Source organism: Elephas maximus, chromosome 10 (genome assembly GCF_024166365.1).
Source record: "Elephas maximus indicus isolate mEleMax1 chromosome 10, mEleMax1 primary haplotype, whole genome shotgun sequence".
Classification (NCBI taxonomy): Eukaryota; Metazoa; Chordata; class Mammalia; order Proboscidea; family Elephantidae; genus Elephas; species Elephas maximus.
In genome coordinates this window covers 5092613-5115614 of record NC_064828.1, presented here as the reverse complement: position 1 = coordinate 5115614, position 23002 = coordinate 5092613, and the positions used below count along the sequence as shown (strand labels likewise).

Sequence of the window (23002 nt, the reverse complement as noted above, 5' to 3'; positions counted from 1 at the left end):
TAAACTTTCACTTAAAGCACAATAAAAATTATATATATATGTATATAAAAAGAGTGAACCTTTTAAATTTAGCACCACTACACATCCCATCTGTTTATAAACTTGCAATGTCTTCTCAGTGTTTTTAGGATAAAGACCAAAATTCAGGATACAGATCACAAGGTTTTACATGGTCCAGCCCCTATCCACATCTTCATGCTTTCCACATTCCATACTGGCCTTCTTGAGTTATTTTACCTCATCATCTTCACTCCTGCCACAAGGCCTTTGCTCATAATGTACTTTCTGGCTGGCTTTCCTACACTCTTTGCCTGGTTAACACTTTCTCATCCTTCAACTCTTGACTCAAACTTCATCTGGAAAGCCTTCCCTAAATCCCAAGTCTAAATCAGTTTCCTCCATTATATGCTCATGTGAGTCCATGTTCTTATTCTTCAGAGTGCCTATCTCAGTTTGTGATTATGTGCCTTCATTATTACAATTATTTGAGATTAATGTCTCTCTTCCCTACCTGACTGAAAGCTATATGAGTAAAGGAAGTGCATTTGTTTTTCCTCACCTTCTTAATCACCAGTAAGCACATAGCATAGTGCCTGGAACATAGTAGGCACTCAGTGAATACTTGCTTAGAAAATTAATTAATTTCTTGGGCACTTACTATGTTTTAGGCAATGTGTGCACATGCTTTACTTTTATGATCACAATAGCTGACCTAGCATAGCATTTTGTAGCTGAACTATAGTACCAAATTAGTTATTGCAAACAAGATCATACAAATGCAAACAAAATTTTAGGCTACAGGGGCAGAGTCAATGTGGTGCTATGGACAGAAGCACGATGCCATTGCTCTGCAGCGAAGATCCAAAAAACTAAGTAAAACAGATACTAATGTCAATCCTGGAACCCTCACCACCAAATGAAGGGATAAAGAGCTCAATCAAGCACCAAATGGTATAAAAAACTGACAGAGAGAAGAGAGCTATGGAGTGGACATCCCTGCCAGCTAATGTGGCCAGATTCGCCATTTTGGGCTACAGCCACCAAAGAACTCAGACAAGCAGTATGGAAAGACAACTTCTTGGAGTTCCCAAGAGAAGACAGAGCACCTGGCAGCCAGGGATACACGCTTTCCCACCCCTCCCCCCACCCTTCTTCCCTCTACACAGCCTCCATTGCTTTCCAGCAGGCCATGGTAGCTCAGCCTATGAGCTCATTGCTGTCTGGGTGTACCCTACCTCCAACAGCAGGTTCCACCAGTGTCATATTGTTTTTTTTTGTTTGTTTGTTATTATTTTGGGGGGCTTTTCTTTTTGTTCATCTCTCTCTCTCAACATTCCTCTCCTTCCTCCTACCTAGCTAGCCCCATGTGCTGTCCCTGCCCCTTCTCGATGGGCTGTGCCACACCGCTGGGCAAGAGAGCTGTGAGCACGGCCTCTCTGGTTCCATACCTCCACAATGGCAGGCTCCCTCAGTGCCTTTTTTCTCTTTTTTTCTGTTTCTTCTCTCTCTCTCTCCCTTCCTTCCTTTCCTTTCTCCTGCCCAGCTAGCCCCTTGGGCTGCCCCACCCCTTCTCAATGGGCCATGTTGCACCACTCAGCTAGGGAGCCACTGGTACACGGATTCCCTGCATCCATGTCACCCCCACTGCCAGCTCCTTCAGTGCCATATTTTTTTGTTTGTTTTTTTCTCTGTCCCTTCCTCCTTTTCCTTTCCCCTGCCCACCTAGCCTTGCGTGCCATCCCTACCCCTCCTCAATAAGCTGTGCTGCACTGGTTGACTAGAAAGCCACCAGCACATGGCCTCCTCAGGTCTGTGCCACCATCACCTGCTGGCTCCCTCAGCACCATTTTGTTTTTTTTGTTTCTCTTGTTGTTGTTTCTTCTCTCTCTCTCCTTCCTTCCTTTCCTTTCTCCAGTCCATCTAGCCCCATGCACCACTGCCCACCCTTCTCAACAGGCTGTGCTGCACTGCTCAGCTAGAGAGGCACTGGCACTTGGCCTCCCTGGGTCTGCATCACCTCCACAGATTGGCCTCCTCAGCACAATATTTTATTTTTCTTTATCTTTACCCTTCTCCCTTTCCCTTCTCCCTCCTACCTAGGCCCTGTGCTGCCTCCGCCCCTTTCTAAGGGACAAGCCACGCCACTCAGCAAGAGAGACACCAGCTCACCGCCAACTTAATTCCACCCCACCCCCAATCGCTGGCTCCCTCAGCACCATATTTATTTGTTGTTGTTGTTGTTTCTTCTCTCTCTTTCCCTTCTTTCCTTTCCTTTCTCCCACCCACCTAGCCCTGTGCACTGCCCAGGCCCCTTCTCAACAGGCCAAGCTGCACTGCTTGACTACAGAGCTACCAAAGCAGGACCTCCCTGGGTCTGCAATACACCCACCTGCTGAATACCACCACACCACCAGTTTATTTACTTTTTTTCTTTTCCTTCACTTTGTTTGCTTCTGTTGCTCTTTGTTCTTTCTCTCACCCTCTTAGCTCTGCATATCACATCCTCTCCCTTTCCTCCTGCCTATCTGCACTGTGCACTTAGCACTGCACCCCTGAGCAGCACTGTTGTGGACCCCTGGATCCCCAATCCTCAGCCCACACTGCCCCAGGCCCCAACCAGTTGGCCAAAGTTCATGTCACAAACAACCCATCCCTGCCCCCCCCCCACTGGACCTGTCCTGCTGCACCACATCTGAGCAATCAGCCTTACTGACCTGGACAAGGTGGTGAGGAATACTGTGCACACAGAAGAGCAAGCAACAAAACATGCCCAGTCTGCCTGCCCAGACAACCTAATAAAACAAAAACGCAGTATGAAACAAACAAATCTACAACAAATAAACAAATAAAATAATTTCTGAATGTCCCAGAGACTGCAGACAACATCAAAACAAAAAGACAGAAAGAAAAAAGCAGGACAGGAATGCTCCAGTAAGCGACCAAAATAAAACACCAGATTACCTTCTGATAGAAAAAAAGGCACTGGAACTATCTGACAGGGAGAGAGATGAAGGAAAACGCAGATAAAAATAACAAGAAAATAGACAAAATAGTGAAAAATACAGGCAAAATCAGGGAAAAGTCCAACAAAGCAATAGAAGAATTCAGGAAAATAATACAGGAACAAAATGTGACAATAAATAAACAATTAAAAATCATACAAAAACAATAATTAGAAATCCAAAAGATAAACAACAAGATTTCAGAAATGGACACTGCAATAGAAGGTTTTACGAGCAAAGGTGAAACCATGGAAGACAGGATCAATGAAACTGAAGACAAATCCTTGGATACCACTTTGAAGAAAAATCAGAGAAAAGAATGAAGAAAACTTGAGAACAATGTGGGATACAATCAAATGCAAAAATTTGTGCTTGATCAGAGTTCCAGAACAGGGGGAGAAAACGGAAAACATAGAGAGGATCATTGAAGATTTGCTGACGGAAAACTTCCCTAATATCATGAAAGATGTAAAGCTGACCACCGAAGAAGCTCAATGAACTCCAATAGGATAGATCCCAAAAGAAAGTCACCAAAATATATCATAATTGCACTCACCAAAATTAAAGACAAAGAAAGAATCCTGGAAGCAGCTCAAGAAAAACAAAAAGTCACATACAAAGGGGAAGCAATAAGACTGAGCTCTGATTACTGGGCAGAAACCACACAAGCAAGAAAACAATTGGGTAACATACATAAAACCTTGAAAGAAAAAACTGCCAACCAAGAACAACAGATACTGCAAACTCTCATACAAATATGATAGTGAAATTAGGACATTTCCAGATAAACAGAAATTAAGGAAGTATGTAAAAACCAAAACAAATTTACAAGAATTATTAAAGGGTGTCCTTCAGTTAGAGAACAGACAACAACCTGAATATAGGACACAGGACAGCATCAGCCAACTATTAACTGAGGTAATGAACTCTCAAGGATATGATGAAACCAGAAGATTTACACAGAGATGTCAATCTGTAAAGGACAACAATGTTAGAACAACAAAGGAGGGAGTAAACAGCATTAGTATAGAACTTTCAAAGGGAGAGGAAGTCAAGGTGATATTCGAAGAGACAGAAAATCAGGATGATATCAAGTAATAAAAGACTGGTTTAAACTTAGGAAGATGAGGCAAAGTTCAAGGTAAACACAGAGAAAGTTAACAAACCTACTCAATGAAATAAAGAAGAAAAATTCTCAGAAAACACAAAATCTACAAAAACAAACAATCTATAAACAAAAAGAATTTAGCACAGGAGAGTAAGAGGAACAAAGAAAACATCAGAACCACACACATGCACACAAAGCACTACAAAATGACAGCAATAAACTCAGGCCTATCAATAATCACACCGAACATAATAGCTTAAATGTACCTGTAAAGAGACAGAGAGTGACAAATGGATGAAAAAATAGGACCCATCAATATGCTATTTATAAGAGACATATCTTAGAAACAAAGACATAAATATATTAAAAATCAAAGGATGGAAAAAAATATATCAAGCAAATAGCAACCAAAACATAACAGGAGTTGCAATACTAACCTCAGATAATATAGACTTTAAAACAAAATCTACCACAAAAGACAAGGAAGAACATTATGTAATGATTAAAGGGACACTCTACCATGAAAACATAACCATAATAAATATCTATGTACACAATGACAGGGCTCAAAAATACATAAAACAAACTAACAGCACTGAAAAGAGAAATAGACAGTTTCACAATAATAATAGGAGAATTCAATGCACCACTCTTTGTAAAGGACAGGAAATCTAGAAAAAAATTCAGCAAAGATGCAGAAGATTTAAAGGCCAAAATCAACCAATTTGACCTCATAGACATATATAGAGCACTCTATCCAACAGCAGCAAAGTATACAGTCTTTTCCAACTCACATGGAATTTTCTCGAGAACAGACTACACTTAGGCCACAAAGCAACCCTCAAAAAATTCAAACAGTGAGATAATACAAAGCATCTTCTCTGAGCACAACACCATAAAAGTAGAAATTAATAACAGGAAGAGCAAGTGGAAAAAAATTCAAATACATGGAAACTGAATAACACTTGCTTAAAAAAAACACTGGGTAATAGAAGAAATCAAAGATGGGATAAAAAAATTCCTAGATTTAAATGAGAATGAAAATACATCACACCAAAACCTTTGGGATACAGCAAAGGCACTTCTCAGAGGTCAATTTATACCAATGCACACATCAAAAAAGAAAGGGACAAAATCAAAACATTACCTATACAACTTGAATGAATAGAAAGAGAACAGCAAAAGAAGCCCACAGCCACCAGAAGAAAGGAAATATTGAAGATCAGGGCAGAAATAAATGAAATAGAGACTAGAAAAACAATAGAAAGAATCAACAAAGCCAAAAGTTAGTTCTCTGAAGGGATCAACAAAATTGACAATTAGCCAAATTGACCAAAAAAAAAAAAAAAAAAAACCAGGAGAGGAAGCAAATAACCCAAATAAGACATGAAATGTGGGGCATTACAACAAATCCCACTGAAATAAAAAGAATCATAACAGAGTACTATGAAAAACTATACTTCAACAAATTTGAAAACCTAGAGAAATGGACAAATTTCTAGAAACACACTACCTACCTAAACTGACACAAACTGAGGTATAAAATATGAACAGACCCATAACAAGAGAAGAGCTTGATAAGGTAATAAACACCACCCCCTCTCAAAAAAAAAAAAAAAAAGGCCCTGGTCCAGACGGCTTCACTGGAAAATTTTATCAAACATTCAGAGAAGAGCTAACACCAGTACTACTCAAACTATTTCAGAACATGGAAAAGGAAGGAATACTTTCAAATTCATTCTATGAAGCCAGCATAACCCTGATACCAAAACCAGGCAAAGACACCCCCCCCAAAAAAGAAAATTACAGACTAATATATGTCAAGAACATAGACGCAAAAATTCTCAACAATATTCTAGCCAATAGAATTCAGTACCGTATACAAAAAAAGAATGCACCACGACCAAGTGGGATTCATACCAGGCAAGGATGGTTCAACATTAGAAAATAGGTCAATGTAATCCACCACATAAATAAAACATGATCATCTCAACTACACAGAAAAGACATTCGATAAAGTCCAACATCCATTCCTGATAAAAACTGTCAATAAAATAGGAATAGAAGGGAAATTCCTCAACATAATGAGAGGCATCTATACAAAACCACAAAACCCTGGAGCCCTGGTGGCACAGTGGTTAAGAGCTATGGCTGCTAACCAAAGGTCAACAGTTTGAATCCACCAGCTGCTCCCTGGACACCATATGAGGCAGTTCTACTCTGTCCTGTGGGGTTGCTATAAGTCGAAATTGATTTGGCAGCAATATTTATTTTTTAATACAAAACCAACAGCCAACATCATTCTCAACAGAGAGAAGCTGAAAATATTCCCCCTGAGAACAGGAACAAGACAAGGATGCCCTTTATCACCACTCCCATTTCACATTGGGCTGGATGTTCTAGCTACAGCAATAACGTAAGACAAAGAGATAAAGGGCATCCAAATTGGTAACGAAGAAGTAAAACTATCCCTATTTGCAGATGATATGATACCACACATGGAGAACTCAAAAAGACTCCACAAGAAAACTCCTGGAACTAATTGAAAGATTTAGTGGAGTAGAGGGATATAAGGTAAACGTACAAAAATCAGTTGGATTCCTATATGCCAATAAAGAGAATGATGAAAGGGAAATCGAGAAAACAATACCACTTAAAAAAAAAAAAAACTTATAATAGCCCCTTAAAAATAAAGTACTTGGGAATAAATCTAACCAGGGATGTCAAAGACAAAGACAACTACAAAGAAAACTACAAAACACTACTGCAAGAAACAAAAAGAGATCTATATACATGGAAAAACATACCATGCTTATGGATAGGAAGACTCAACATTGTGAAAATATCAATTCTACCCAAAGCAATCTACAGATATAATGCAATCCTGATCCATGTACCAACACCATTCTTTAATGAGATGGGGGAACAAATCAACAACTTTATATGGAAAGGCAAGAGGCCCCAGATAAGTACAGCATTTTTGAAGAAGAAGAATAAAGTAGGAGGATTAGCACTACCTGACCTCAGAACGTATACAGCCGTGGTAGTCAAAACAGCCCGGTACTGGTACAATGACAAACACACTGACCTATGGAAAAGAATCGAGAACCCAGATGTAAATCCATCCACCCACGGTCATCTGATCTTCAACAAAGGCCCACAGTCCATCAAATGAGGAAAAGACGGTCTTTTTAACAAATGGTGCTGGCAAAACTGATGTCCACATGTTAAAAAAAAAAAAAAGAAGCAGGACCCATACCTCACATCATACACAAAAACTAATTCAAAATGGATCAAAGGCCTAAATATAAAACCAAAAACTATAAAGATCATAGAAGAAAAAATAGGATTGACTCTAGAGGCCCTAATACACGGCATTAACAGGATATATAACACAACTAACAATATACAAAGACCAGAAGATAAGCTAGATAACGAATCTTCTAAAAATAAACATTTATGCTCATCAAAAGACTTCACTAAGTGTAAAAAGAGAACCTCCAGACTGGGAAAAAAAAATTGGCTATTACATATCTGACAAAGGTCTAATCTCTAAAATTTATAGGAAAATCTAATACCTCTACAACAAAAAGACAAATAATCCAATCAAAGAATGGGCAAAGGGTATGAACAGATACTTCACCAAAGATGGCATTCAGGCAGCTAGCAGACACATGAGGAAATGCTTGCAATAACTAGCCATTAGAGAAATGCAAATCAAACTAAAATGAGATACCATTTCACACTGACATTACTGGCACAAATCAAAAAAACTGAAAACAAATGTTGGAGAGGTTGCAGGGAGTTGGAACTCTTATGCACTGCTGGTGAGAACGAAAATTGTACAACCATTTTGGAAAATGATATAGTGCTTCCTTAAAAAGCTGGAAAGAGAAATACCATACGATCCAGCAATTCTACTCCTTGGAACATATTCTAGAGAAGTAAGAGCCGTCACAGGAATAGACATATGCACACTCATGTTCCTTGCAGCATATTCACAATAGTAAAAAGATGGAAAAAACCTAGATGCCCATCAACAGGTGAATGGAGAAACAAACTATGGTACATACACACCATGGAGTACTGGAATAATATGCAATGATAAAGAACAATGATGAATCTCTGAAACATCTCACAACATGGATAAAACTGGAAAGCATTATGCTGAGTGAAATAAATCAATCACAAAAGGACAAATATTGTATGAGACCAGTATTATAAAAACTTATGAAAAGGTTTCCACACAGAAATAAACAATCTTTGATGGTAATGAGGGAGGGAAGGGGCGGGGAGGGAAAAACACTAACTTGACAATAGATAAGTGGTGACTTTGCTGAAGGGTAAAAGTACACAACGTGGTCAAGTCAGCACCACTTGACCAAGGCAAGGTCATGGAAGCTTCATGGACACATCCAGACTCCCTAAGGAACCAAGTTACTGGGCTGAGGGCTTGGGACCATGGTCTCCAGACATCTGACTTAATTGGCATAACATAGTTTATAAAGATAATGTTCTATATCCTACTTTGGTGAGTAGCATCTGGGGTCTTAAAAGCTTGTGATTGGTCATCTAAGATACTCCACTGGTCCTACTCTGTCTGGAGCAAGGAAGAATAAAGAAAACTCAAAACCAAAAAACCAAACCCACTGCTGTCAAGTCGATTCCGACTCATAGCGACCCTATAGGACAGAGTAGAACTGTCCCATAGAGTTTCCAAGGAGCGCCTGGCAGATTCAAACTGCCGACCCTTTGGTTAGCAGCTGTAGCACTTAACCACTACGCCACCAGGGTTTCCAAAGGAAAAAAAGAAAACTAAAGACACAAGGAAAAGATTATTCCAAAGGACTAATTCACCACAACTACCACAGCGTCTACCAGACTGAGTCCAGTACAACTAGATGGTGCCCGGATACCACCACAATAGAGGGTGGTATTGAACTGTATTGTGTTGTGTTGTGTTGTATTGTATTACACTGTAATTGCTCGACAGGGATCACAATAGAGGGTCCTGGACAGAGCTAGAGAAAACTCAACCTGCCGCCCACTGCTCTTGAGTTGATTCCAATTCATAGCGACCCTATAAGTCAGAGTAGAACTGCCCCATAGAGTTTCCAAGGAGCGCCTGGCAGATTTGAACTGCTGACCTTTTGGTTAGCAGCTGTAGCACTTAACCACTACACCACCAGGGTTTCCAGAGAAAACTCAAACTCACAAAAAAAAAAAAAAAAAAGAGCAGACTTACTGGTCTGACAGAGACTGCATAAACCCAAAGATTATGGCTCCTGACACCCTTTTATCTCAGTACTGAAGCCACTCCTGAGGTTCACCCTTTAGCCAAAGATTAGACAAGTCCATAAAACAAATGATAACACACATAGCTCAACCATGTATATGAGACTAAATGGGTAGACCAGCCTGGTGGCAAGGACAAGAAGGCAGACAGGGACAGGAAAGCTGGACAAATGGAAATGGGGAACTGAAGGTTGAGAAGGGGAGAGTGTTGACATGTTGAAGTGTTGGCAACCAATGTCACAAAACATATATGTATTCACTGTTAAATGGGAAACTAATTTGCTCTGTAAACCTTCATTCGAAGCACACACACAAAAACAAAAACTACAAAAAAATTGGGGGGCTATAGCCCATTCCTAGGATGAAGAGCCCCCATTCACGTGATGACAGGGAGCAAACCAAAAGGGTACTTCCCATCAGTTTACCTTCAAGAAGTCTCCCCAGCACTAAATAGGAAGGTAAAGACAAACTCGTATATAAGTCTATCTCTTTTGTTCTGTCTGCAAAGAAGGAAATACACGATCATAGGCTTACTTCTCTGACTAATGAATAAAAGCATCTAATGAGAGAATTGTGAAGCTGGATTCACCTCCAGATAAAAGTTCATACTCTGCCTCATTTCTAGGGATTTCTTAAGTCCTTACAGTGGCAATGCCGCAAGCAGCAACAACTTTGCTAGCACCCACAGCTGAGAGTATTTAGGAGGAACTGGGAGGCTTTTTCAGGCTTTGGAGCACTTTTGAGCCTTTAATGAACATTTTGTTGTTGTTGAAGAAAGTCAGTAAAAAAAAAAAAAAATTCCAATTTTGATTGCACATATAGTCAGCAGTCCCAAAATACATCTTAATTTGGTGTAACAATAAACAATAAACAGGATTTTTAAAATCAAGGACTGGCAATTGAAGCCATGAGTACAATTTGAGCAGCTTTGTGAAATAGTGCTACTGGAAGCTTCCTTAGCAGGAGAGTGCCACCTTGGGCCCATAGAGGCAAATTAGAGATAAGAAGCGTGGCAGGCATACCTAGTAAGAGGCGCCTCCCTTCCCTTCTCCCCACCTCCACCATGCACAGTCTCTCCAGGGCCCCCGCTGTCCTGTTTACAAACTGTAGAAGAAGCTGCAGGGTATAAACAGAAATGATTGCGGGATTTCCCAGAAGACTTTTCCAAAAGGGCTGCTTGTCCTTTTGCAAACTACAAAATTAAGAGCAGAGAGAGGGAATTCCTTTCATGCTGTTCTTCCACTTTGAAGGCAGGTTGATTGATAAAATGACAGGGATGATTAGGATGGAATTAACATATGAGAAACTAAGCTGTAGGTATCTAACACCCACTGCTTAATTAAGGCCCAAACATCCTTATGTATAAGCTCACAATGTCAGTGCTTCCTCAAACAGTGGGGCCACCCAGACTATTTTCAGAACGGTGGTGTCTTCCCCTGATCCCTTACACACTGAAGGCAACTCCAGAGGAGAACTTTCTGTGGAATAAAAGTCCTGTGCTCCTCCATACGCGGGTATATCAGGAAGGGCTCACGTATTGTTACTGGGTGGAAACCCCAGGTTCTTGCTCAGCATGACTCGTATTGGTAAATAAATGAGAGAAGGAGGTGGGAGAACAGGAAAGGCACCTTTATCTCCTTGTACAGGGAAAAAGAGTCAGTGGAGCTGCTGCTTCGAAGACTGCTCCCCAAGAGTGGGCAGGCAAGTTACTTAAAACCCAAATTGGGTTTACAAATAGGGAGTTCACACAAGTTACCTCAGCGACATTCTTAATCATACTAGGCAGGCGCAATGCGGTTTACAAATAACTTCCAAGCAAAAGCAGGATTCAAATGCAAAGCTGGGGGGAAGGAAGGAAGCCCAGCAAAGGAAACAGAATTTTTAATACGACACTGTGGGGGAGGAAGCCAAGCAAAGAAAACTGGATTTTTAATACAGCACTGTGGGGGCTCTGTTTCAACATAACCGACCCTGGGCAATTAGCTGTACCTGCAAAAATAACCATTCCAAAACACCAACTGGTGTTTCTCAGGACGCAGCCTCTCAGGATTATCTCCTTGTTGTTGAGGGAGTGCTTGCTGGCTTTCCAAGAGAGGACTCCTGTGAATTTATCTAATTTGTTGTTAGGTGCCTCACAGACGACAATCCCTATAAAATAAGAAACAAATCTTTTTATGACTCACTTCAAACTCTCTCTAGAAGCCCGCAGTACAGTTTCACCACCCTACTTCTAATAGTGCGTTTCTCCTTCTCCTCTTGACAGCACAGTGTTGCATAGACAAGAATGTGCTAGGAAAAGAAACTGAAGGGGGTACAAAAATGGAAATCTATCACGTTGTGAAACAAAGCTTTCTCATTGTCCAGGTAAGAATAAAGGCCTCAAGAGCCATAGAAGTGTTTTTTTTTTTTTTTTTCCTTCTTAAAGTTAAAAAGGAAAAAAATCATTTCTACTTCTAATTTGTAACAATGATTTTCAAAAAGATAAAGCAGGGACTGTCCTAAAATTTCTTTTCTTATTCCATTTCTTTTAACTTAATGTGAACTTCCAGATGGCATACTTTGTTTCACAACAAAGATTAATCCGGTCTTTCTATGCACATAATAATAATATTGGGGGTCCTACTGTATTCCACCCCAGAGGAACTGGGCCTTGTTTGCCACATGACTCAGAATGTGTGTGATTGCTTTCAGCTGTTTTATGCTTCTTATCTGATTAGCTTCAGAGTTCCCAGGAACTCTCAAAGGCACCATATAACTTGCCCCAAACTAGCCAAAAGATGTTTCTAGTTCTTTTTAAATTCCAAGCCCATTCCAAACCAAGGCATGCCCATTCCAAATCAACGAATCAATTCGTTCCATTATTTCAATAAGAAAATACACATTCAGGGCAGAGGTTCTTTACATAGAAAAGGAAACCAGAAATAATCTTTTAAGGACCCAAGCAAAAAAATATAGCTATCAAATTAAAAGACATTTGCATTGCAAATATTTGGGGTTAAAATTTTACAAGTAAAAGAGAATGAGTACAAAGACTTGAAAGACAAAAAGTGGGAGAAACAGAGGGAGAAAGGAAGGGAGTGAGGAAAGGACCGATTAAAAAAGTAGCTTATAGATAGATCCAATCCAGAGTCAAGCCAGAGTCAGAGGTGAGATTTGTACCTATAACTCTCTCAAAAACAATAAAAATCCATTTATTTTATTAGAAGCTAAAAGATCCGATTGGAACATGAAAAGTGGCATTTGGAAAATAAAAATGGGAAGCATGTCTTTAGCATTGTTTGAAGGGAAAGGAGACCAGCCCAGAGATTAGAAAACCTCTATATTACACCGATTCCATCTGCTCACCAAGCTGCCTTCTGAACTTAAAGGTAGCTCCTTATTCGGGTTCCCTTCCTTCCTGGGATGATATGTTTTCCCTTTAAATCTCTTAGACACAAGTGACTGCAGCCAGTTTTCACAAGGCCTGATCATGCCTGGCCAAGCAGATTACTAACATTAATAGCCCTTGCATTAAAAAGCAAAAACGAACCAGTAAAACCCTGAGAGGAACGAGGGGTTCAGAGCTTCAGGACTCCCCTTCCAACCTCCGTCTCCCTTCCCACACTGTAACAAAAGTACTGCCTAGAGGAACCCACTTGGGCATTCACTGGCAGCTTCCCAGATAAACCAGGGCTAAATAACAGGATGCTGGCAGGAGGGTTTCGATGAGGCTAAAGAGCCTGTACAGTCTTTTTTTTTTTTTTTTAAAAAGGGAAACGGCTGCATTCTGGTTAGCTCGAATTATAGCCTATCACTGACTTTAAAAAGTAAATTTAAACTGATTTAAACTTGCCCAAGTTATTTGCATAACTAAGTTGTGGAGCAGGAGACTTTTCCTAAATGCTAAGAACTCAGTATCTTTTTTTCTTGGCCAGTAATTTTCATTCCTGAATTCTGTAGAACCTTGAATTGGGTCTCACCAGCAAAATGTACATAAAATAGTGGGTTGACAAGAGCCCTTAAAGCTTATTCCAGTTTCTTGATCTAAGACTCAATTTCTCAGGCTTCAAACTTGTCTGTTAAAAAAACGAACAAAAAAAAGTGCTCTGGGCAAAAACAACATGATATGCAGCCCTGCCAGTAGGAATAGAAAAAACAGGCTCATTTGATCATTTTACTGTCACAAGCAAAGACTGACGTGGAGGCAAATGCAGCCTTGAACATGTTGGCTTGCTCCTCCCTGGTCCCAAGGCTCATCCACTTCTGGCCCAGTACCAAGGGTGCGGTTCTACGCAGGAACAGGCAGAAAGGCCAGGAGGTTCTGCCTCTGTTACTGGAGGCCAAGCCCCAATCCAGCCTTTCTTGAAGGAAATCAAAGGGATGAGTGTGGTCCCAGAGACTTACATACTAAACACACACAAAAAAAAAAATCAAAACAAAATGGCAGGAACAAAGACGACGCCATTTTCCTTTCTTAGTCCTGTTAACATAACACACAAGCTCTTCAATTTCTTTTCTGCTCCTACCCAAAAGAGGTGAACATCTTCCTTTGAAGGATCCGCTGTATTCCCATAACCTATCATACTGCCTACATTATATGATCTGAATAAACACCTTTTGGATAGATGGATGGAAAATTTTCAAATGGTTTCTAAAGAGAGGTTGGGAGATGAGAAGTGTATTAGAGCAGATCTCAAAGGAATGGAGGAGGTGAATATATGTCCATGGTAATAACAATAAAACAGATCAGAAGACCAAATAGTCCAGCCACTACGAGGAGCTTGGGTTGGCTTAACTCTAAAGGGAGCCAAATGGATCTGAAACACTGAAAAAAGGTGGAAACCTTAAGTCACATTAGAAGCGACCAAAAATATATCCTATTCATAAAGCATAATAAGGACTGGGGAAAAGTCTCTCAGGAAACTAATTCCTTTTGCTAATTATGCCAGAAAAGAAAAAGAAGCAGTAAACAGTCAGCTTGACAATCGATTTAAAAAAAAAAAAGATCAGGAAAAATAGCATCTTTTCTCATATAGTCATTCACTGAAAATACATTTACAAGCACAAAGTCTTCTTTAATAATAACGTAACCGGGGGAATCGCGTTAATAATGAAGTACACATATATTCAAACCAGACATCCACATTCGTTTGCCCCTCTGAAGAGAAAAGATGTGAAAACAGATACCCTTCATCTAGTTCACAGTCACACAGACACGCTCTAGGCCCATACTAAACAAACCCACAAGATCTCATTCTGGACTGCTCTCAGCACCCTAAATTTAGTCAACTCGATTGTTGGTTAACTAATAAACTTTCTGAACTGAAACATTCACCTCAAATTGGAAATCTATAGCTTATCATGAAAATGCAAATCAGTGCCCAGTATTCCATGATTTTCCAGAGAAGATGGCTATATTTCTTTATGTATATTATTATTAGCAATATTTCTTGATTATCTGCACTGCGACTCTTCCATAAGACAAATTATCCATTGGATAAGATGTCAGTACTGCTGTCCAAATTCCCACGTCTTTCTTCTCCAGCCTGATCAAGAGCTTCTTAGAGTTGCCCTGATGATTGTGATAAATATTTAATTTTTTCTTAGAAACAAAAGTATTACCTTCCTGTTTTCCAGACCTCTTTCTTCTTCAACAATCAAGCTTCAGCTACATGCCACCGCTACCACGATGGCCATGTTAACACCAACAGTAAAGAGAAAAGCTATTCCTTAGGTCTTTCCATGGAATCTATGTCTCATACAGCCACACCATCTATACTGTAGGGCTGTGCTTCCATCTAGGTGAATGCAAAAGCTGTCTGGTAATGAAAAAAGTCCCAAGATGCTAACCAAGACTTATTATTTATTTTTTAACCAAAAAGAGATGTGTGTTTTTGTGTTTTAATTACACACATGGTATTCTTTAGAAAGGACCACAAAATACACAAAAATTCCTGAAATAAAGAATAAACCTTTCCCTGGTTCAAAATTCAGTATTAACAGTCATACAAAATATGTAAACTTGTCATAAGTTGCAAGAAACAGATCTCAGTCCAGTCAGTAACAATATGCAAAAGATCCTTAAACACATTTGGACAATTTACATTTGGGGCTTTCCCCAAGGCATAAGAATACCTAGTTTACAAATACATGATTGGCAAATATTTCTAGTTATTTATGTGTAAAAGTTTTTCAACTCCCTGAAGACTTTAACAAGAGAAATCAAGGCCCACTCAATTTATTTTTCAATTTGTTCTAATATTAGATCAAGTTATGCATCTTTTCTTAATATAAAATTCAACAGGCTACAAATTTTTTCCTGATGCTTAAAATGTATAATAATATTTATATGAGAACTTTTCAAATGAGTGGATTTACCTGCCGAAGCCCAATTCTATCTGGTGAGTGCTGTTTGTATGTTTGACCAGTTCTTGTACAAACTCTTCTCAGGGATCCTGACATTCAGGACACTGAGAACATTGCTACTTTAAAAAACATGATGACAGAATCTACATCCTGGATGTACTTGGTCTCTGGTAATTAATTTTGCTCCTTTAGACTTAGAGTATTTTAAAATTTACTTCTTACCCTGATCAGGAGTTAAGCTGTTAGGCTAAATTTCCATAACTTTCTATTGCTGCCTCTATATTTATACTTTATAGTTTGGGCTTTCTTGTCCTTTTGTAGAATAGGCTTTGCCAGCAGTCCTGGGTTCATATTCTGGATCCTCCATTTTGTAGTTACAAGATACTAGGCAAGTTATTCAATTTTTCTAGGTCTCAGATTCCTTGTCCATAAATTGGAACCAATAATAATCACTTTCTCCTAAGGCTATAAGGATTTAATAAGATAACATAGGTACTTGCTTGGCACAGTTCCCAGATATACAGTGAATGCTTGTTCATGAGTCAACACATGTTTACGGCCTGAGAGTTTTAGGACCTTTACTTTATTAAAGCCTTCTTTGGGGATAAGCACTTGCTCAAGTCTGTCTTATCCCCTGGGCCATACGTTCTATGAAGGCAAGGTCTGGGTCTGACTTACTGACCATTGTATCCCCAGAACAAACAAATCCCTTGGCAATGTGTTGAATATACATTTGGTAAATGGATGAATAAGCAACTGTCATGGATTGAATTATGTCCCCCCCAAAATGTGTGTATCAATTTGCCTGGGCCATGATTTCCAGTATTTTGTGGTTGTCCCCCATTTTGTGATTTTAATTTTATGTTAAAGAGGATTAGGGTGGGATCGTAACACCCTTACCCCCAGTCACATTCCTGATCCAAAGTAAAGGGAGTTTCCCCGGGGTGTGGCCTGTACCACCTTTCATCTCTCAAGAGGTAGAAAGGAAAGAGAAGCAAGCAGAGAGTTGGGGACCTCATACTACAGGGAAAGTAGTGCCAGGAGCAGAGCATGTCCTTTGGACCCAGGGTCCCTGCGCAGAGAAGCTCCTAGTCTGGGGGAAGATTGATGAGAAGGCTGACAGAGAGAGAAAGTCTTCCCCTGAAGCTGACATCCTGAATTTGGAGTTTCAGCCAACTTAACTGTGAGAAAATAAACTTATCTTTGTTAAAGCCATCCACTTGTGGTATTACTGTTGTAGCAGCACTAGATAACTAAGACAGTGACTGAATGAGTGAATAAAAGAGTTAAGCTCATGCCATTCCTAAGGAGGCCATCAGCAAGACACTGCCCATGAGCACAAATGTAAAAGTGAGGAAGCAGGGAGACTTATGAGAGACATCCTGAGGCCCACCTATCTCAATTTTACCCTTTGGTGCCCCTAGTTTGAAGTCCCCAGTGGGGATTTTTCTTTAGCATTGAAGGAGAAAACTCAGGTCTTAAGATACTGGGAAGATGTACAGTTAAGGTACGAGGATAGAAAGCTGTAGTTTGGTGCTACAGAAAGCAGTTTTGGCAAGTCTCAGAAGTAAAACCACAGGATACCTAGAAGCACAAATAATGCCACATCCAGACTTGCTCAGAAGTCACAAACTAAAAGCTATGCTTAGCAAAGACAGAGCATGCGGAATGTGTCTCACAGCTTCATCTATTATACCTACACTTGCCACAGCTAGGCTGAGCATTTCCACATGCACACAATGGCGATGCCATGCTTTTAATTTAAACTAAAGAATACAATAACTACGATAACTTTCAATTACTGTGACTCAAGGAAATTGTTTTTCTCGTCACGAGAGAAGAACTTCAAATCTTTGTCAAAGGTGAATAAAGAAGACAAAAAAAAGGGAGTAGGAAAAGAGTGGAGAAGTAAAAGCATCCAGAGAATGCTGAGAGTAAGTGTGGGGATATCTTATAATCCTACATACTTTTTGTTGCACCTTAACCTCAGGAGGTGCTTAGTAAATAGAATTAATAAACTAATGAGTATGGAGAGAGTGATGAAGACAGAAAAGACAAAGGATGACAGGAATAAAAAGAGACACCACAAGTAAAGGAAGTAAGTATGCTAACATAAAGAGTGGAGGGTAGGATTGAAAGAGAAGAGAACGAATGCAAAAAAGGAGGAAAGGAAAGAGGAGGGTGGTGAAATGGAGTACTTAGAGAAATGTGTGCGCGTAGTGTGTGAATGTGTCTATGGGTATGTGTGAGGGTGTGACAGAGAGAGAAGTTAGGACTAAGACAAGGATGGGGAAAAAAAATTAAAGGCTACATGAGAGCAAGAGCCACAGTGGAAAGGATTTAGGGTTTATTAAATGTCTTAACTCTTTCAAAGTCTTTTCCATACCACATCTTGGATCACCCTCTTGGTCTTTAATTTTGGCTGCTAACATGAAATCCATGGGATTTTGGTCTATTTCCCTTTAATCCATTTATTCATTTTTCAGGTACTTTCTTGGAAAAAAGAAATCATATTTTAACAAAGCTAAACCCATAAAACATGATGCTGCCTTAAACTTTCAACCTATAATTTAAGAATGAGAGCAGAAACTTAGCAGAAACCTGCCCAGAAGTGTATCGGCCTCATGAATTTGACATTACGTGTTTTGCGAAACTTGACCACAGTTTAAGTATAAATACCAAAAAAGAGAGGTCTGTGTTGCCTTTATTTGGAAAAACAATTCTATGTTGGGCATTGGTGAGTTACCTACCCTGTGAGAAGTAAATTTAGGTCATATCTAATAAATGACAAGTATCCATTGACTTTAAAATTAAACTCTATGAAGTATTATAAAAGACTATTTTTATATATAAGCAAGTCCATCAACCTCTCCAAACCTTAGTAACCCTATCTTTTTAAATGAGGGGCTTGCATTAAATGAGTGGCAGTGCTTTCAGAAAATGTTTCCCTGCTTCAACCTGAACAACACTACCTGTATCAGTTTAAATTTGGGACTTCCATGTTAAGTTTCATTTGAAGAACGGATTCTTTTTTTTTTCTTTTTAATTGTGATTTAGGTGAAAGTTTGCTCTGGCAAATGAGTTTCTCACCAAACAGTTAAAATACGAATTGCTTTGTGACATTGGTTGCCAACCCCGTGATATGTCAACACTCTTTCCTTCTTCACCCCAGTTTCCCTGTTTACATTCGTCCAGTTTTCCTGTCCCTTCCTGATTTCTGGGCTGGTGTGCCCATTAGTCTCATATACATGATTGAACTATGAAGCACATCCCTCACGTGTGCTACTGTTGACCCTAAATACCTGTCTAATCTGGCTGAAGGGTGAACCTCAGGAGTAACTTCAGTACTGAGTTTAAAGGGTGTCCAGGGGCCATACTCTTACACTCTTGAAGTTTCTTCGGTCTCTGTCAGACCAGCAAACTTGATCTTTGTGTGTATGTGTGTGAATTTGAACTTTGTTCTACATTTTTTTCCTGCTGTGTCCGGGGCCCTTTATTGTGCTCCCTGCCAGAGCAGTTGGTGGTGTTAACCAGGCACTATCTAGTTGTTCTGGTCTCAGTTTGGTGGAGGTTGTGGTAGCTGTGGTTCATTAGTCCTTTGGACTAATCTTTCCCTTGTGTATTTGGTCTTCTTCATTCTCCTTTGCTCCAGCCAGGATGGGAGCAGTGGAGTGTCTTAGATGGCCACTTGCAGGCTTTTAAGACCCCAGTTGCTACCCACCACAGTCAGATGTAGAGCTTTTTCTTTATAGACTATGTTATACCTATTGAGCTAAATGTCCCCCAGACCATGGTCCCCAGCCTGACTCCGAAGTAAAAGACTTTATAGAACCATCACAACAATGATCACTCTCCCAGATACCCGCCTTCCAGGAAGAGGGAACCCAGCACTCTCGCTTGTCCAGCAAGGCTCGTTTAGGAACCTTCCTCCTCTCTCCATTGTCACAATTCATTCCCAACTCTTCCTCTGCCCTCCTATGCCTTTCCAAGACCTGATGATAATCTTGCCCCTACTCCCTGGCACTTCTAGCCATTCATTCATTCAATAAGTATTTATTGAACACCTATTACGTGCTAGGCATTTTTCTAGGAGCTTGGCACATATCAGCGAAAAAAACAACGACCCCTGTGTAGCTTACATTGCAGCACATGAAGATGGACAATAAACAATCAACTTAGGAGATAAGTCAATTATACAGTATGTTATCTCCCAGTCTCTCTTGCAATTAGGTTGGGGCCATGTGACTAGTGCTGGTCAATGAAATGTAGAAGAAAGAAGCAGTTAAAAGTCACACATCTCCTTCATCTACCCTTCCCCTGCTATGGTGACCTTCGAAGCCACTAGTCTATATTCCATAGCTACAAGGTAGAGAAGGCCACCCAACCCACGTCAGAATGTGACATGAGCAAGAAATAAACCCTTACTGTGTTTAAGCCACTAAAATCTCAGGATTGTTTGTAAGTGCATCATAGTCCAGGCAACTGTGCCAACACCTGTGGAAGGGAATTTAATAATTGTAACAATCACTTTCTGCTTGTTCCTGATAAAGAACGCTAAAAATCATGAATTTCTACATCCTCATGAGTCAATACAATTTATACAATTTTGTTAGGGAAGAAATGGATAATGGTCTGTTATATCTGGGTTGCTCTTTTAGGGCTCCATAAATATTACATGAGGTATTTTAAGCAAGTATTTTGATTCATGAACATATTTACTTTTCTTGAATTCATATAACAGTAAAATTTCATTGAGAAAACTGTTTAGTAGAAAATGTGTAATTTGTTTTAATCTAATCAAAATATTTCTTAGACGATTTAAAATTCCCTGGCTATTCCCCTAACTTAAATTTCAATCTGGAAAAATATTTTTCTAGAAACATTTATTATAACAGCACTCATTTACCCATTGACCCATTGCCATCAAGTCAATTCTGACTCATAGCGACCCTATAGAACAGAGTAGAACTACCCCATAGAGTTTCCAAGGGAGGCCTGGTGCATTCGAACTGCTGACCTTTTAGTTAGCAGACGTAGCTCTTAACCACTACATCACCAGGGTTTCCAGCACTCATTTAAGAGAGATTAAAATATTAACAGACTCCAAAAGGAGTTTACAACAAATGTGAAGCACAGGTAATTTAAGCTCTAAATTGCGTATTTGAGAAACTTTAAAATGTAAATTTATCTTGGTTTAACTTCATGGGATTATGCTGAGACCTCTGTCTACATTTTCCTTGAGTGGACCCCAAAGAAAACATTATGGAAGAGAGTCTCAAGCTCATAAATATTCATTAATAAGTAAAATCAATCTGTATGGGAATCTTTATACTAAGGGCCAGACTAACACGTGGCTAAAGCAAGAGACCATTGAGGGTTTGCAGGAAGGCCCCAGAGATTCTCCCTACACCCTATCCTGGTGCCTAAAATGCTACCATTAGTAGTTCTTTCCATTGGTTCTTGAAGGATGTTGCTTCTCTGTGGTCTTTTAATCATAAAATGCAAATATCCCTGAAATGGCAAAATCTAGAAGCCATTTCATGAATGCTTAAGAAGAATAGCTGTATGAGAAAAGAACAAGACAGCTGGAACAGAAGAGGAAAGAGAGACCATGCTAAGCAGCAGAGAACTAGTCGAATGGTATGAAGATGGTGATAACAAAACCAGGCTCTAGAAAAAAGGGCAACAACTGACCAAATGATTAATAAATCAGAATATTTTTCCTGAACACCTACTATTTTCAAGACATTTTGCCAGGCACTGCACAAGATGCAGAAATATATGAGACAGGATTCTTGAAGTTTGCAATCAAGTCTTTGTTATGGAGCCAGAGATTGGATGGATAGTTAGACCCAGTGGTAGAGATAAAAATGTGGCTTATACACATCCTCAGCAAGTCTGCACAGGACTCCAGGGAGTCCAAGGTCAGGCAAAGAAGGGCATTGTGGGACTAGAGTGCTAAAGAGATCTAGAGAAGAGACAACAAGAGCGAAATCAAAGGTGAACTGATAAGCATTGTTAAACTTTTTTACTCTTCAGAGTGAGAAGAGATTACAAACTTTGATGCCTGGGGAATTTTATGTCCTTCCACCAAACAAAAATAAACATAAATTGGATCTCAGATCATCAATTTGTTATATTGCTTTTAGATTTGGGGATTTTTGTTTGTCTGTTTTAACTACTTACCATCAAACTCTGCAAGCCTGCTGATATCTGCTCCAAGCTCTTTAGTGACTGACAATGCATGGCGAGCTTTTAGGTTCGTTTCCCTGTGAAATTAATTGACATGACACAAATTTTTATACGGTTAAGCCCAATGGCATCTTGCATACACAAACCAAGCAGATGGATACAGCACATGCAAAACCCAACCCAAGAGATTAAATAAACTCCCTTTAAATGTCATTCACATCTCTCACATTCTCAGGGAAGTAGGCTAGGCGAACCTGCTCAGACATCATGCGTGAGTTACAAAACACATTAGGAATGGGAACACATCTGACAAAAAAAGAAGGTCAATATCACTGCATCATCTACTATCGTCTACTATCTATGTAGAAGTTTTACTTGCAAAAAATGGTCATGGGTAATTTCACAGTATGAAATTTAAATGGGAAAAGGAGTACAGCTTTCTTCTTCTTGGAGAAACAAGCCAAGAATCGCATAAGTCTACAATTGTAGAATCAAATGGGGGCTCAGCAGGCCATAGTGAGCTGGTCATCTCCTTCTAGGCAGGACCACACATACATTGGACAGATGGCTCTCTGGTAGTCATGAAATGGCCAGCAGTGAAGATCCTATGACCATTGCTCCCGTTTTCTGTTTAAGGGCTTGCCATCCCAGTTTTCTCACTGAGTTCAACCTAATTCTCTTCTGCTATATCTTAATATCATCTGTCAGTTCTATCTTTTATGGAAATGTTTAGAAGTGGGTTCATTCAGTCGACAAATATTGATTGAATACATACTATAGTTACCCCCTTGATACTCAATGTTAGCCCAAGAGAATTACTGTCCTCTTGAGGGAAACAATAGGTAGGTGAAAAAGCAAGTATCACCGGATAGAATTACGTGTCAAATCATGAAATAATGGAGTTTAGGGGACTAAGAAGCAGGTATCTGAGAGGGCATTCACTCTAATCTTCCATACATGAGTTTCACAGTGATGTTAGGAAATTATGAACTCAACTCATGGAATGTCCATTGGTGAAATAGCTTTCTGCAGGAAGCACTAAGTTGGCTGTACAATTAAA

General features: G+C 39.6%; 1 protein-coding gene across 1 annotated transcript in view; it reads right to left on the bottom strand.

Annotated features, from left to right (window-relative positions):
* Nucleotides 1–23002, bottom strand: part of ATP8B4 (ATPase phospholipid transporting 8B4 (putative)) — a 370299-nt gene that overhangs the window by 110487 nt on the left and 236810 nt on the right. Inside the window, exons 10-11 of the mRNA XM_049897713.1 lie at nucleotides 21937–22019; nucleotides 11395–11553 (exon numbers count right to left, since the gene is read on the bottom strand). Coding sequence (XP_049753670.1) covers nucleotides 11395–11553; nucleotides 21937–22019 — 242 coding nt within the window. The remainder of the gene's footprint in view (nucleotides 1–11394; nucleotides 11554–21936; nucleotides 22020–23002) is intronic.